At 39.3% G+C, this 14548-nt stretch overlaps 1 protein-coding gene across 2 annotated transcripts in view; it reads right to left on the bottom strand.

The window, feature by feature from the left end:
* NAV3 (neuron navigator 3) overlaps positions 1-12938 on the bottom strand; it is a 271050-nt gene extending 258112 nt beyond the window's left edge. For both annotated transcript variants that reach the window (XM_059815937.1, XM_059815938.1), the window contains exon 1: positions 12696-12938. In XM_059815937.1, the coding sequence (XP_059671920.1) occupies positions 12696-12938 (243 nt within the window). The remainder of the gene's footprint in view (positions 1-12695) is intronic.
* Positions 12939-14548: the final 1610 nt, after the last annotated feature.

The following is a 14548-nucleotide window of genomic DNA, read 5'->3' as shown; positions in this document are numbered from 1 at the left end:
CATAAATAAATGCCAATAGGTACCTGTATATGATAATATATATCCATCTCTATCTTTAATATCACTATAAACTAAGTATGTATAGTGGTCCCAGACTACGTAGGATGTACTACTGGTGCCAAAATGCTAAACCTACATTTGTTATTTCTGTACTGTAAAAATTAAATCTCACAACGGCTTCAGAGGAACTGCAGTAATCTATTCAGTCAACGATTTGCTGTCTTAAACATTTTCAGTCATCTCCACTCCAATCTGTGTCCTGCTGCTCTGAAAATGTTAGGGCACACCAATGCCTGGCACACTGTAACACATCTGAATGTATCGTAAAAGGAACTGCAGATTGGAGTTAAGTAGATGAGCGCAAAAATTATTAGTTAAATAGCTCTTCTGAAGAGTTTAAATAACTGTTAAGGAGAAAAACCCCAGACTGCACTCAAATGAAGACATTGGGTTGATCTGACAGATGAAAAAGCACTGTGAAGTAACGTTGCCTTACACAGTCCTTAAATCACAACCTGGAATTGTATCAAGTATTAGTTAAAATGTCATAAACCTTAAAACCTAATTAAGCTAACCAAAGGTACTTGTAGAAGAGAGCTATTGCACTGAGATTTTCTTATTTTGTAACAGTGTCTACTTTTATATTTCTGGTAAAATGTTTCAACACTAAAAAAATAGGTGTGTCATCACACAGCCAGTGATAGAACCACACAGGTCATACCAAGACAAGGCCATCATCTCAGGAAATACCAGTTTCTTGTACTTTGCCTCATCGAGGAACTACATGAAGTAATACCCCAAACTTTTCCAAAAGATCCAAAACCTTTTGTTGCTCTGAAATGGTAGCAATGTGCATACATTGCAAAAAGCCTCCACTTGGCCTTCAATTTAGGTTAACTATTGCATCCACATAGAGTTTTGCAAGAAACAGTCTGAATTACAAGGATAGTTTTGTTAATACAGCAGGAACCAATATTCACCTTCCAAAAGTCCAATTCTTGAATATGCCACTGATTTATGGCTTGATCAAGATACATAATATTTCTATCTAATCAATTAGGACATAATAACTTGTTTATGTCATAACTGTGTTGTAAATCTTGGGATACTCTGTGCAAAGGCCACTGAGATCCTTAAAGACATGTATACATCTGAGTGAAAATTGCTGTTGAAAATCCTGACTTCGTTGTCATGCAAGGTGAAATTTTTATGGGAAGTGAAGGAAAAGTTTGTCCCTTTAGACTGAAGTGTGATCACTATCACTCTGCCTTTGCTGGGATTTCTATCAGTATTTCACAATGAGATCTTACAAATTCTCTCAAATTAAATGAGATCACCTCTAATGTTCAGGAGAAAAGAGATCAAATTTTCCGCAGATGAAAATATGTCCCTAATCCCCGTGCTTTTAGGGAGTCTGTGTTCTCCAGTAACTCTTTTGCTGATCTGAATCTCCTGTATTATATTCTTTTTTGGTTGCCAAATTCCTTTTAAGTAATTTTTTTGAATGACAGTGTTTAGTCTGACACATTGGTTCCCAATACGCTCAGTCTTGTGTGCTCCCTTCTCTGAAACTTCATTTGATTTGCTTTTTCAGCTTCCCTCATGATTCTACATCTTCACTGCATCATGTCCACAAATGAGGCAGAATAACCCAGAAAAATCCTGCATTGACACGGCAGGGCCCTGGGAAGAAAGCCTTGTTTTCTTTTCCACACATTTTTCTTTTATTCCCCACTCCCTTGTGCTATTAGCTTATCTTGTAAACCAAAACTCTTTAAGGCTGTGACTGACATAGCTGTCTTAGACTGGGAGGGCTTCTTTGCTTTCATTCATTGGTGACACAACCACCAACCCACTCCAGACACCCAGTTGAAGAAACCTAGTTCTTGCTCAAGAGCAGTCAGTATCTGAAAGTTTTGACAATTAGACTGTATTCAAAGAAATACATCTGGAGATGGCATTGCCCATGAACAGACTTTTTGACTGTCAATCACTACACAGAGTTTCTCTATGGAGCAACCTGCTTCTTAGGTTTCAGCTAATCACAGAATCACAGAATCACTAAGGTTGGAAAAGACCTGCAAGATCATCAAGTCCAACCATTACAAAAAAAAACCCAAAAAACAAAAAAACCCCACAACACACACAACGCCACACAAACAAAAAAAACCCACACCACACACCACCATGCCCATCAAGCCACGTCCCACAATAATACAGAACTGTACCAGTCATCAGCACGATACTGCAGTGAGGTACAGAAAACAGTGAAGACATAATTTTTCTCTTCTTACCTTTGTCAGGATCACATGTTTCCACAGGAAAAATGTATGTTGTATATAAAAGGCCTTCTACTTGTGTCCTCTTATTACAAGCAAGAACAAAGAATGGATGCATTATTAAATTGACATACAGGAAGCTGTTAACATCAGTAACAGATTAGGTAAAAAAATCAGTTTTTTTAAGGTCATTCAAAGTAACTTCAGCAACATTTTAAGAAGCAGCTAATTAGATTATTCTTCAGTATTAAAAAAATAAAACGAAACAGTACTTAGCCACCAAACAACTTTACTCTAAAAATAATGGCATTATTACCATCGTACATATAAGCTGAGTTCTAGGAGGTACTTGATAGAAACCAGAAGTGAGACTAGATTGTGGCTTCCCACACCAGTTGCTAGGCCCTACTCCCTCTCAGAAGCATTTCAAAATCAAATCTGAACCTGCAGCTCTCAAGCTTTCAGATTTGTGCTGCTCCTTCATGAGAAACAGATTCCTTCAGCTCTTCCTTCCAGCCCTCTGCCTCCGGCTGGTGAGCTGGCCAGCAATGACTAAAGCAGGCAGACTGATCAGCTGAGGAAATTTCTAAACTGCTTTTGAACTTTTATTTGTTATTTCACATTCTTATTTGATGCCTATTATTTCCACTACAGAGACAGCTTACAAAAAAACCCCACCAAAGCCAAAAACCAAACGAAAACAAAAAAATACCCCCAAAAGAAAGCAAACAGCCTGTTTACTGCATAGATGTGTTGCCAGAAAAAAACGTTGTTGTACTGGTGAGTAAAAGTCCTGCACCCTGACTTATGTCTTACTCACCCTAAATCATGTAGGAGCCATGCAGCCTTTCCTGATTAATGCAAGTGGTCAAATGTTTTACAACACTTGCTAGGAAGTCATCTTTCTGTGCATAACCACTCTGATTACTAAGCTGCAATGTTTTTACACATGCCCTGTAAATCAAATCCTGATGCACAACAGGAAGTTTTCACTGCCAAATCTTTTGGAGTTTAACACAGCATCAACACGATACAAAGCCAGGTGTTAAAACTGTCAAAGGGAGATATTTTAAAATGGCAAACACAAGACAGAGCTCAACATGTATTTTTGTTCCAGCTTTTCAAATTTGCAGCAATTCGCTAATTGGAGAGTTTCACCTGAATAAAATATTTTTAACTACTGTTGAGAGATATATAGAAAGATGAAATGCTTTCCACTGTATTAAGATCAGAGGGGCAGAGCAGTAAAGGAGGGTTTACAGGAAAATAAACATAACTAAAAAGATAAGTCAGACCAAATGTCATGCTGAAAGTAGGTTAGGACAATACTAATATTATACTTGGTTAACTTCTCTCATGTTTTATGCAGAGTTAGTACAGACGGTTAGTGGCTGGCACCTTCTCAGTTTATATATCCAGAAATACTGCGATCCAACCCTAACCACTTTAAAATTATGCTTCCCTTTGATTTGCTTATTTTCCAAGTTCTCTCAACTTGCTTTACACAGAACATACACAAGAGCCATCAGGAATCTGCACATCTTACATGGGGGAACTATCCCTTCACATTTAGCAGACAAAACACTCTGCATTCCTTTTCTGAATTTTAAATAAGTTATGCTATCTTTCAGCCAACATCCTCTTGCCAGTAAAAACAAAAAAGAAAGGTTTGTGACCTTAAAAACATCATGGGCAAGTGAAGATTCACACAAAATATTCCACTAGTAGGTTTCAGAATAGATAGATGCTTCCTCCTCTTCCAGCTTAATCCCCAAACACCCTTGCTGTCAAAAGGCTATTGTTAAGGCATGGGCTTCCTCCAAGACCACATCCTGTGAATCGGGTCAAAGTGAAACACAGAGCTGCTTTAAATGAACTACTCTTTGCGTGTCCTGTATGCAAGCGCAAGTAAAACTACGCGACTCAAAAAAGTAGTGTACAAGAGAAAAAAAGACAGCGGACCTAGACCAGAATGAACACATAGTTAAAAAAATTGGCAGTTCTCATTTGTAATTGACAGCTTTATTATTTACTGCTATCAAGATTTTCTGCTATCAAGAAGCTAGACAGTTTATTCAGATGCAGAAATTAGGACCAGAAAAGTCTTCTCTCCTTAAAAAAGGCCTGCTTTTATTCTGTAACTATATTTCCCACATCATATTTAATAAGTGAAAAGCCTATCAACAGCATTGCACACAGGAATTTTGATGAGTGTTATAGCACTCCACAAAGGGCACAACGTATTCTGCATCTCTAATAAATTGTGGCAGAGTTTGTGTTGATCAGAAACATCAAAATCAAAGAATGTGGCTCCTGGAGTAAAATTCCAACTCCAGCTCAGAGCTGAGCAACACTGATGCTAGCCACTGACATTGAAATGAAGAAGAAGCCAAAACTGTTCTTATGAAGTGAGCAGGAAATATAACTCATTATCTGTATGTTTTATTCTTAACTGATCCCTTAGAAAAGACAAAGGATGGGCTTGTGGTTATGATGTGGAGACTGGGACTCAAGATGTATATGACTTGAAATTCCTAGTCCTGCCACAAAGTCCCAGCCTGAGTGTGGGAAAATTATCCATTTCCCCTTTAGTCTCTCTTCTCCCTCTGCACTGCAGGGATAATATTTTTCCCTTTCTCCCATACTCCATGTAATAGAGCCATACATTCTGTAGGGCTGTGACTAACTTCTCCTGTGCGCATACACACTATCTGTTGTGATAAGAGATCAATCTAGTAGAAGTTTCTAGGATCAAGGTCTGGTTGAAACTGAGAAAAAATCCACAGAAAGGACATTATCATATGCTTTTACTTGAGGGAAAAGTGTTTCAGCTGAACCGAACTTCCTAATCTTGGTGGTACCCCTCACACTGCTGGGTATATGGGGGTGCTCCCGTCTTCCAGGGAGCAGTCTGTACAGCCCCTACAAAATGCAGCCAGCTGAAATATTCACTGTAGTGTTCCTGAAGGGATTTTTAAGGGATTTCAGAGCCCTAAACCGATTTGGGTTCACAGGGCTTCTATGTTCCTTGCTACAGGGCAAAGAACTGAGTCCCTGAGTCACTCCACTGCCAGACCTCTCAGGATCTTGAGGCATGAGGGTACTCCAATACTGGTAACCTATATGCCAGGGAAATGAGTGTTTCCAAGGAAGCAACTGGTTTCCAGTGACACCCTGCCTGTGCTTTCAGGAAACTTAACTGGAACTGCAATACTTCAGTGAAATGCCTCTGGAAACACCCATACTGTACAATGGCATTTCTTCTAAGGTAGCAAAGCTGTCTCCAAAGGGAGTCCCCACATCTCTGTGATGGCAGCCCTGTGGGCCACGGGGCTGTCAGCTCAGGTTCCTATAGTAGCATGGTTTCATTACCACAGACCTGCACTCAGCTGAATCAACAAATGAGAAAAGAGAATTAGAAGAGCATCAGGATGGCCATTGAATCCTTTGCACAAGGAAGGATCAGTGCTAGTAATGCTATGAATGGCAGGTGTACACGTTTGTTTTTTAAAATTCTCCAGTGATGGAGATGATAGTATACCTTCTTCAAGCAAAGCATTCCTCTGTTTAACTACTGCTACTGCTGGAAAGTTTTACTAAAGTCTAACTAAAACCTCCTGGTGTATGATATAAGCCCATTACGTTTATCTAGAGATGGAGACTAGTTATCTCCATTTATGGTCATGGAGAAGAGTTTACCCCAAGAGGCTGCATTTATTAGCACTGGTGTTGCACCAAGCAAATGTTGCTGGCTTGCTTCAGGTTCTGGAGATCTACTGGTTTTCACACATACTGGGAGTTGTGAATACTCACGTTTTCAGGGAAAGAGGATTTTATAATGAAAGGTTGTTTGGTCAGGAAATCCCCAAGCAGTTTCCCTCGGCACAGATGCAATACAAAAGAGTAAGAGCAATTGTTTTCTGCTGATGCCTAACATCAGCTTGCAACACACAACCTAATATGAAATGAATTGAGTTCTACGTTCTTATTTTGTGAGAGAAATAAAACAAAAGCAGTAGAAAGGTAGGCAGAGGTCTTAAGCTCAGATTGGTAAATACCCTCCTATCCATGATCCAAATTACAAATTACAAACAAAAAGCACCTTTCAACCCATGCTCAATACCATTTGCTCACAAATACAAAAGCTTTGAGAGTTACGTGTTGTGTTACTGTACATTTATCTCAACTATATGAAAATGTGGTTGGTACAGATGATTAAAAAATAAACAGTGAAGTTGCTTCCAAGTTCATACAGCATGAGGCTCTTAAATCAGTTACAATATAGCGTAGACAGATGGTGCTGGATACATAAAGCACATTAAAGACACTGTTATCTGTTTGATAAAGAAATAATTTGGAGCACAAGGCAAGAAGCTGATATTGCTGACAATCTGAACTCCTGCCAAATCCTGGCTTCACTGGGGCTGTGCGAATTTTAAACACACATAGTCCCAGGTGTCAGCAGTGCTGATTGAAATTTCTGGCAGCTAGTTCAGTGCTTTTGAAATAATGCTGGCTTCCCATCACTAGTGGTCACTATGGGGATAAGATGGGCGGTCTCTGGCTGCTTCTACTGCCCTTTTTGTTGCCTTGGCCGTAGTGCTGTAAAATGAAACACGGCACAATGAGCAGCCTCTTTTCTTGCCAACCCACAAGCCAGACATCTCCAATGCACTAACACTGAGAAAAGGAAGGGTATGACAAAATGGGGAAATAAACTCATTTATTAATGTTCCCTAGATTCAGTAAGTCAAGAAACTTGGTAGAGCTTGGCCCTGAGAGACCTGACAAAAAGATATCCAAGGAATTGAAAGGCCAAAGGGATGTGGGAGTGCAACAGATGCTCTGCTTGGGAGAGATTTGGGGAATGGTGGGAAAGGGTCACACAGAACCTAAATAAATGGTGTGGAAGGGTTAGCTGAGGAAAGATGGAGATATGGAAGTCGTTCATGGCACACATCTGGTTTTCCAATGTGCACAGTACTCCTGTTGGCATGAGCAGGAGTTCCACCCATGTATGGAAAGCAAAAATATTTGTCTTGAGATCTGTCTGGATAGAGGAGCCTAGCTGTCCTCCAAGTCTGGTATCCGATGACGAGCAGGAGTTACCACATCACCAACAAACTGCTTACAATTGATGAGGAAAAAATGGGAGGTTTCCATGCTCATTCCAATATCCTACTGCAACAGGACTGGCTGAATGACACTGGAAGCCCTCAGACAAAGACTGAGATGCAATAGTTTGATACTAAATTAAATGGACCTCAAGAGTCACTTTAATGGGAGCAGTATGTGTTTTTGCCTAATCACATCAAAGTATTTAGCTTTGTTTTGTGACACTGACATTCATTTTAGATTACTTTAATGTTCACTTGGTACAACTAAGTGTTTCAGACCCCATCCTTTGTTTGCCATGGTCCCCAGGTAGAGCACATTTATTCTTCGCTGTTCTGCTGATTTACAGTCCACTTCCCCAGCCCGACTGCTCAGATTTCCGTGCTCTACAGAAGAAGCCAGTTGTGTCTCTTTCCTCAGGTGTACACATAATGTTCTTTGTAATTTCTTCCAGAAGGCCTTGCAGCAGATCCGTTTCCTGAGTTCGCCTGAGATCTTCCTGTATCAAAGTTAGATTGTTTAATGATGAACTTGGTGGGGCAAAATTACTGTCCATGCATCCTCTGGATACCAGTATCTCCATACTGCAAGAATCTTCATATAAACCTCCAAAACTGAAGTATCTAGGAAAGTTTTAGGTTTACATGTGTTTACTGGATTAGTTATAGAGCCTGACTAGCACTTTCCAATAATGAAGAGTGATATGAAAAATGTTGCAGTCATGACAGGAAGACCTGATTAGTGGATACAGAGTAAAATAAGTCATATGCAGAAGCCTGTAAAGATGTCTGCCAACAGGAAGGAAGAAGCAGATAAAGCAGACAGCAGCAGACAGATAGCACGGACAAAGAGAAACTGAAAACAAGAAAAAAAAAAGAAATAAGATAATATGACAGTAAAGGAATGAATTAACTCAGGAAAGAAGGCTAAAATCTTATCATCCAAGTCATATAACCAAAACGCTGCAATTAATATATCAGATTCAGCTCAGAGAAAATTCAGTTTGCAAGCATAAATGATGGTTCAGTGCTCTTGAAAGAGGGAAATTTGATGATGGGAGGAAAACCCTGGAAGCATAACACAGCTCACTGCAAGGACCAGCCCCGGGAAGCCGGGCCAGAAGACCAGCATGCCTAGCAGGGGTGCTGACTCCCAGCAGCTGCTTGCTTTGTGTCAGAGAGGATTTGTGACAGTGACCTTGCGACTGCACCATCAAATGTATGAGGGCAGCTGAAAGCAATCATGGTGACCTGGAGTAAAACATTATTGCTATTGGCATTTTGCTATAGGTCAATATAGTGCAGAGTAATCATTTAGTGACCAAAATAAGCTGGTTCTGCAAAGAAACTCTTTCTTCTTTCCTTTAGTTTTAAGCCATTGCTTCATTTACCTTTCTACAATATTGCTTGATATTTTTTCATTTTGTTACTGTTTAATTGCCCATTCTACAGTTAGAACAGCATCACAAGGCAGCCTAACATGATCTGATAATTTTGGTCTCATTAATTTAGCAAGCTATATAAAAGTGGTGTCACAGAAATATAAATAATACTGTACGCACAGTTAGAAAAATATTACAAAAGATATCGGTGTTTTCAAACGTGGGTTTGCATAAGAACACTCTATGGTCCAACTGAACAGCAAAACTCCATCTGCTTCAGAGACAGCCAGCATTTCACCTCATGAATCCAGCAGCTGGATTTCTTTCCTGTGTACATATATAGGAATAAACTTTTGTCTATATGATACTCAGGGAAAAAGAATGTGCTCCGAATGCTTGCGTTCAAATATTTTACATGACTATTCACATCATAAGTGTTCATGCAGTCAGTTTAAACGTTAGTGGGTTTAGTAAGAAAGCAGATGGACCTGTATGTGACTTAGGTACCAAAGCACAAATTATGAAAATCTTGAACAAAAATGTAGTTGAATAAACTACACACAGAATAATTTAAATCATTAGCAACTTATTATTTGCTTTCCTAGGCTTAACTATGTTTTATCCCATTAAGAAAAATAGTTGAACATAATCACCTCAAACTTTTTCTACCACAGTTTTTATTAAAATAATAACTTTTATTAAACTCCAAACTGCATCATGCCCACAAAAAAAACCCAAAAAACAAACAACCAAGACTACATGTGCAAGTGCAGCAAAATCATGTGAGATGGGGGAGACGCGTAGGGAAAAGAGAGCTGGTGTGTGCAGCTGTATTCCTAACCAGCCTTGGCAAGGCACTTGTGTAGGAAAGCCAATGCAAGTGTCAAAAGTCTTGAACAATCAGGTGTGGTGGGACTGAAGGCCATAGAGGAAACAGCTGGGTGGCAATGACCTACTGTATCGACATGTATAACCCAAATTTATCTTGGAATCCTCAGCACTTATAGATAGCAACAGGATATGTCACAGTGACTACATGTGTCAATCTAAGTGCTTTCCAGACAGGATGAGAAAGCTGGTGACCCACAGTGCAGCATATGTAAAATACCAAAGAAAGCAGTGCTAAAGGCTGCAATCCAGCAGCCAAGGGCAAAAGTTTACCAGATGATTCATTCATATGTTCCATTGTCTTTTGCAGATAGATATCCATCATTTTTCCCTCATAAATCAGTGCTGCCTTATATTCAATGATATAACATAAGCATACAAGCAGCATGCTACGTAGGCAGATTTTACTCTCAGTTGGAAACTCAGACTAGGTATTCATTACATTTTGATTGAAGGACCTTTTATCTGATCACTGGTATAATGAAACATTCCCAATGTACAGCACTGTATACCACAGAGCTACGTAGGAATATCACATGTTTGACTAGTATGTTTGCTAACCAAAGAAATCAACCAAAGGTCTATTGGAAACAGCACTCACAAATGGTCAGGCTTTGGGACAACACAATCCGTAATGCAGAACTTGCACCTGCTCAGCAAACCTGGGGAGACATTAACCCTAACAACTCCCTCAAATTTGTGCTTAGAACTGCTGCTTAGATAACCTGGACATACTGCTGAGGCTACCAGGCACTGGGAAACAGGGCGGCGTGGATCTCCATCACTGATGAGGAAGAATAGCATTCAATACTTTTAGGTTGATACTTTGAAGTTTACTAGTAAGAAAAGCCTAAAAATAATTTCTTTGTCATAACCACCCACCTTATAGCCCAAACTACTTTGGCAAAAAGATTTCATGAAACTTGCTTAAAAGTTGAATAAAAAAGCATCCTTCAAAAAAATGTGCCTGGAAGAAAATAGGGCAAGAAGCTGCCACTAAGCTTTAATGGGAATGTTGGACTTGTAAGGGGGGAATACAGAAAGGCTGCAGAAATTAGTAACTTCTTGAATGCTCAGCACTTCTATAAATCCAGGTGGCCAGGGGAGGTTTTCAGACCATCATGTGCACAAACTGGCCTTACTCTTTAAGGATCATCTGTTAAAAGTGCTCAGCTGCCTCCATTGAGAACAGAAAGAGAGAGATCTCTAATGGCTGGGAGGTTGTTTTTTGGAGGTTGGTTTGTTTTGTGTTTTTTTCTTTAAAAAACAGTCTCTAAGATTACAAGTATTGTCAAACCCATGAAACATGAAATGGCAAATTGGGATCACAGTTTGAGTCCATCTAGCCTATTACTTTACTCACTAACACTTCAGCAGTGCTCAGGACCAGATGTCTTGGAAGGATATGACTCCCATTAGGTCTCATGCTAATCGCTAATAGTTCCCAAGTGTTTTAAACACTGAAGGCAAGATGCTTTATATCTTTCTCCAGACTTTTTTAAAGACTCAAGAAACATCTCTTAGTAGGCAATGTAACTGTATTATTTTTTCATTAAAATAGTGCTTGCAAATCTAACTTACTTTTCATGCAATATCCATTTAAGAACAACATCAAAGAGGAAACATAAAGAATATTTTCGATTAAAAATAAACAAGCAGGCAGGAATTGCATTGTGTTGAAAAGTTGTACTATTATCTTCGTGTCGCACTCATGTCATAGAAAAGGGCTGTTCATCAGTTCTGGTAATCAAGAGATGAACAGTCTGCTCTTTTTTTTATTTCTACATAGCATGTCTGAGACCACCAATGCATCATCTTTGGAAGGCAGGGAGAGGTGATACAAAAAACTCCAAGGGAAAAATTAAGTGACATGACCAAAATCTCATGGGGATTAAAATGTGGCAGGGATTAAAAAGGAAACCAGATGTTCAGAGCCCCAACCCTATGCTTTAACCACAAAACCAACTTTCTTCACTAATACTGAATTAACCCAGTAACTAAAAACAAAGGAAAACCAAGTACATATATTATGTGTATCTCGCCAGTTTAACAACTCTGATGACACTCAAGTGTCCTCAAACTAAATAAGAAGCAACTACGAATATATGTTTAATCCCAGTGTGGTAATCAGTTCCACAAACCAAAAGTACTAGAAAAGCAAAGGGAAGTAACCTCACATAACACTGCTTCCTGAGGCTGTTAAACCACACATGCAGCCATAATGTACTGACTGAAAGATCTACAGGAATATCTACACTACTGACAAGAAGGGACTCAAAACTCATGTTCAAAGTACGAAAAATATTTTCAACTACAGCAGAAAGACTAGTAGAAAATCAAGCAGAAGTTTTTTAATTGTTAATTAAGACTCAAAAAGAACCCCCTTACAAAAGATAAAACCCTAAGCAGTCTAAAAAACATTGTGGCATCCTACTTCAAAGAAACTTTTTTTTCTAAAATCACAATGAATCAGAGCTAGATAGGGGCTAGGAAGAAGCTATTTTGCAGAAGAGACAGACACAGGTACTTTTCACTGAGAAGCTAGCTGTTTTTCTGGTTCAGCAGTTCTGCAGCAAGAGTAGCCAGATCATTTGAAAAGTGAAAAGGAAATCAATTACTTGTTTTTATTTTAAAAGAGCCTCCCTGTGGGAATAGGTGTGGGCGTGAGAGCTCTTTTTAAACTACATAATATAGCATGAAGCAGCCAAGATATTTTTTTAAAGTACTATCATGTCATTGCTCTGCTTACTAGGTACAGGAATGATTTTTCTCTACTTATGATTCTACTGATCCTTATCAAAATGCATCTGTGAAGCATTTAACACCAACATTTAAAAACAGAATATTTATTCAAACAGCAACACTGAGCAAAACAAATTTCCAAGGCTGCTATGCGAGTTCACTGATGACAGCAAAAATTTATTTACCCAGTTACCCCCGAGTTCTGCATGCAGTAGGTTTCTATCAGATTTTGTCTGAGCAAATCAACATTTTCTGGGAACTGAGATCCACAGGTAAAGTTTACAACTAACCTTGCTATCTTCGATCTCCTGGGTTTTTCCTGGAAGCGCTCTCCTCTCTCCAAAATCGCAGGTTGACTTTAACGTAAGCTGACAAGAAAGCATCGAGCTCTCTGCCCCAGTAAGCTCCAAAGACCTTGGTGAGTACTGCTGTGAGCCGGCAGGGCCAAGGTTGGGTATTGGGAGGGCAGTGTGAACAGGCTTTGACCCTACGGCTGGCTGTCTTAGCTTGGAGGCTACCCCAAGTACAGGCATGGCTTCTATAAAAGTATCTTCTTTCTGCCAAAGAAAATGCTCCTGACCTCAGTCTGGTAGACTCCAGCTTCAGCAATTCCAGAACAAATACTTTAAACAAAAGTAGCAGTCATCTTTTCAAAAACGTCTTAAAACAATAATATTACGAGTTTCACAAGGAAGCAAAAGTTTTCCTTCATCTCTCCCCTTCTCCTTTGCAGCCACTCACACGCGCTGCTCCGTGAGTCAGTGGCTCTGTAAGACTAAACACTCCTCTGGGGCGTGAACTTTTCTTGAAGGTAACTGCCACAGAGCTGCCTGTCTGGGATTAAAGAACTCATAAATTTGCTTTCTCTTCTTCCTACAGCATTCCAGGTCTGTGCATTAAGTGAATGAAGGACGGGAGAAAAGGAGGGAGAGAAGAGATGAAACCTCCCCGTACTCCAACTGTCAAAACAGCTCCGAGACAACAACACTGGAAGCAGAGACCTCTTCCTGACTACATAAATAACCAGCCCACATCTTAAAAAAAACACCAAACCTCTTTTTTTTTCTGATTTAAAAAAAAAAAAAAGGACCTGAGTAGTGGCCAAAGCAAACAGCTGTTGGAAGAGTTTGTATCCCGGAAATAATCTCAGCAATGAAGCTGTTTGTCTGATTCCTGGCTATTTTTCACTGCTGACAACCATGAGCTACGGTGTATCATTCCCTGTTCCTCCCGTGAAATCAGGTTAAAATCATGCAAGAGCGTGGCTAGGAACAGACGCTGAATCACAGTGTGGGTAACGTCTGTCTGTGCTATGAAAAATCCATACAAAAACACAGAGCAGGATATAGGAAAATCACGAGCATTGTTAGAATATTTAGTCAATACAGCTTTTCAGAGTTCTTTTTTTTTCTTTCTTTCTTGGTGGCGATAACGTCATCTATTCGATGTTAACACTTCCCTTTCTAAAAACATTTAAAGCTCCGTGAAGTCCATGTCCAATGCATCATTTCTGCTCGTTGCTCATAGAAATATTCTTACTGGCAACCTCAGATTCTTGTATATGGAAATACAAGACAGATAGGCAAGCAGAGCAAGCTAAAAAATGAGTCACGATGGACAGTCCAAACTGCTGAGCAGCATAAATGCTTACTTAAAAGGACAACTGTAAATTCCTTTGAGAGCCTATAGCAGGGGAACCCATTTTAAACTGTGATATAAGGAAAAAAATGTGCAGAAATGCCACACCATTAAACTCCTATGGGATTTTATCACCCAGCATTATGGACAAAAATGCTCCACATGTTTTTCTTGTTATCTCTTCCAAAATAAAACATAGAGAGATAGGATGACCTGAATCCCATTCTGCCACTAATATCCTACATGGTATTAACTATGCCTTTCCTGAATACTATGTACTATTAACACTATAGATGTAAGTCCAAGCGAAAATAAGAGCCTTCTGGGCTTTTAAGTTCTAAAATTAAGGATGGCAAGAGTTAGAAAAAGCATTGAAAAGAAAACAGAGTAAATGAGAAGCAGACTAAAAGGATCCTCTTAAATCACCCTTTGAAATTATTTTGCAGAATAAAACTGTAATACACAGTATTATCCTCTATCTTTCTTTTACAAAGATCACACTGAC

The sequence above is a fragment of the Gavia stellata genome, chromosome 4, assembly GCF_030936135.1.
Source record: "Gavia stellata isolate bGavSte3 chromosome 4, bGavSte3.hap2, whole genome shotgun sequence".
Lineage (NCBI taxonomy): Eukaryota > Metazoa > Chordata > Aves > Gaviiformes > Gaviidae > Gavia > Gavia stellata.
This window is presented reverse-complemented; position numbering and strand designations above follow the sequence as displayed.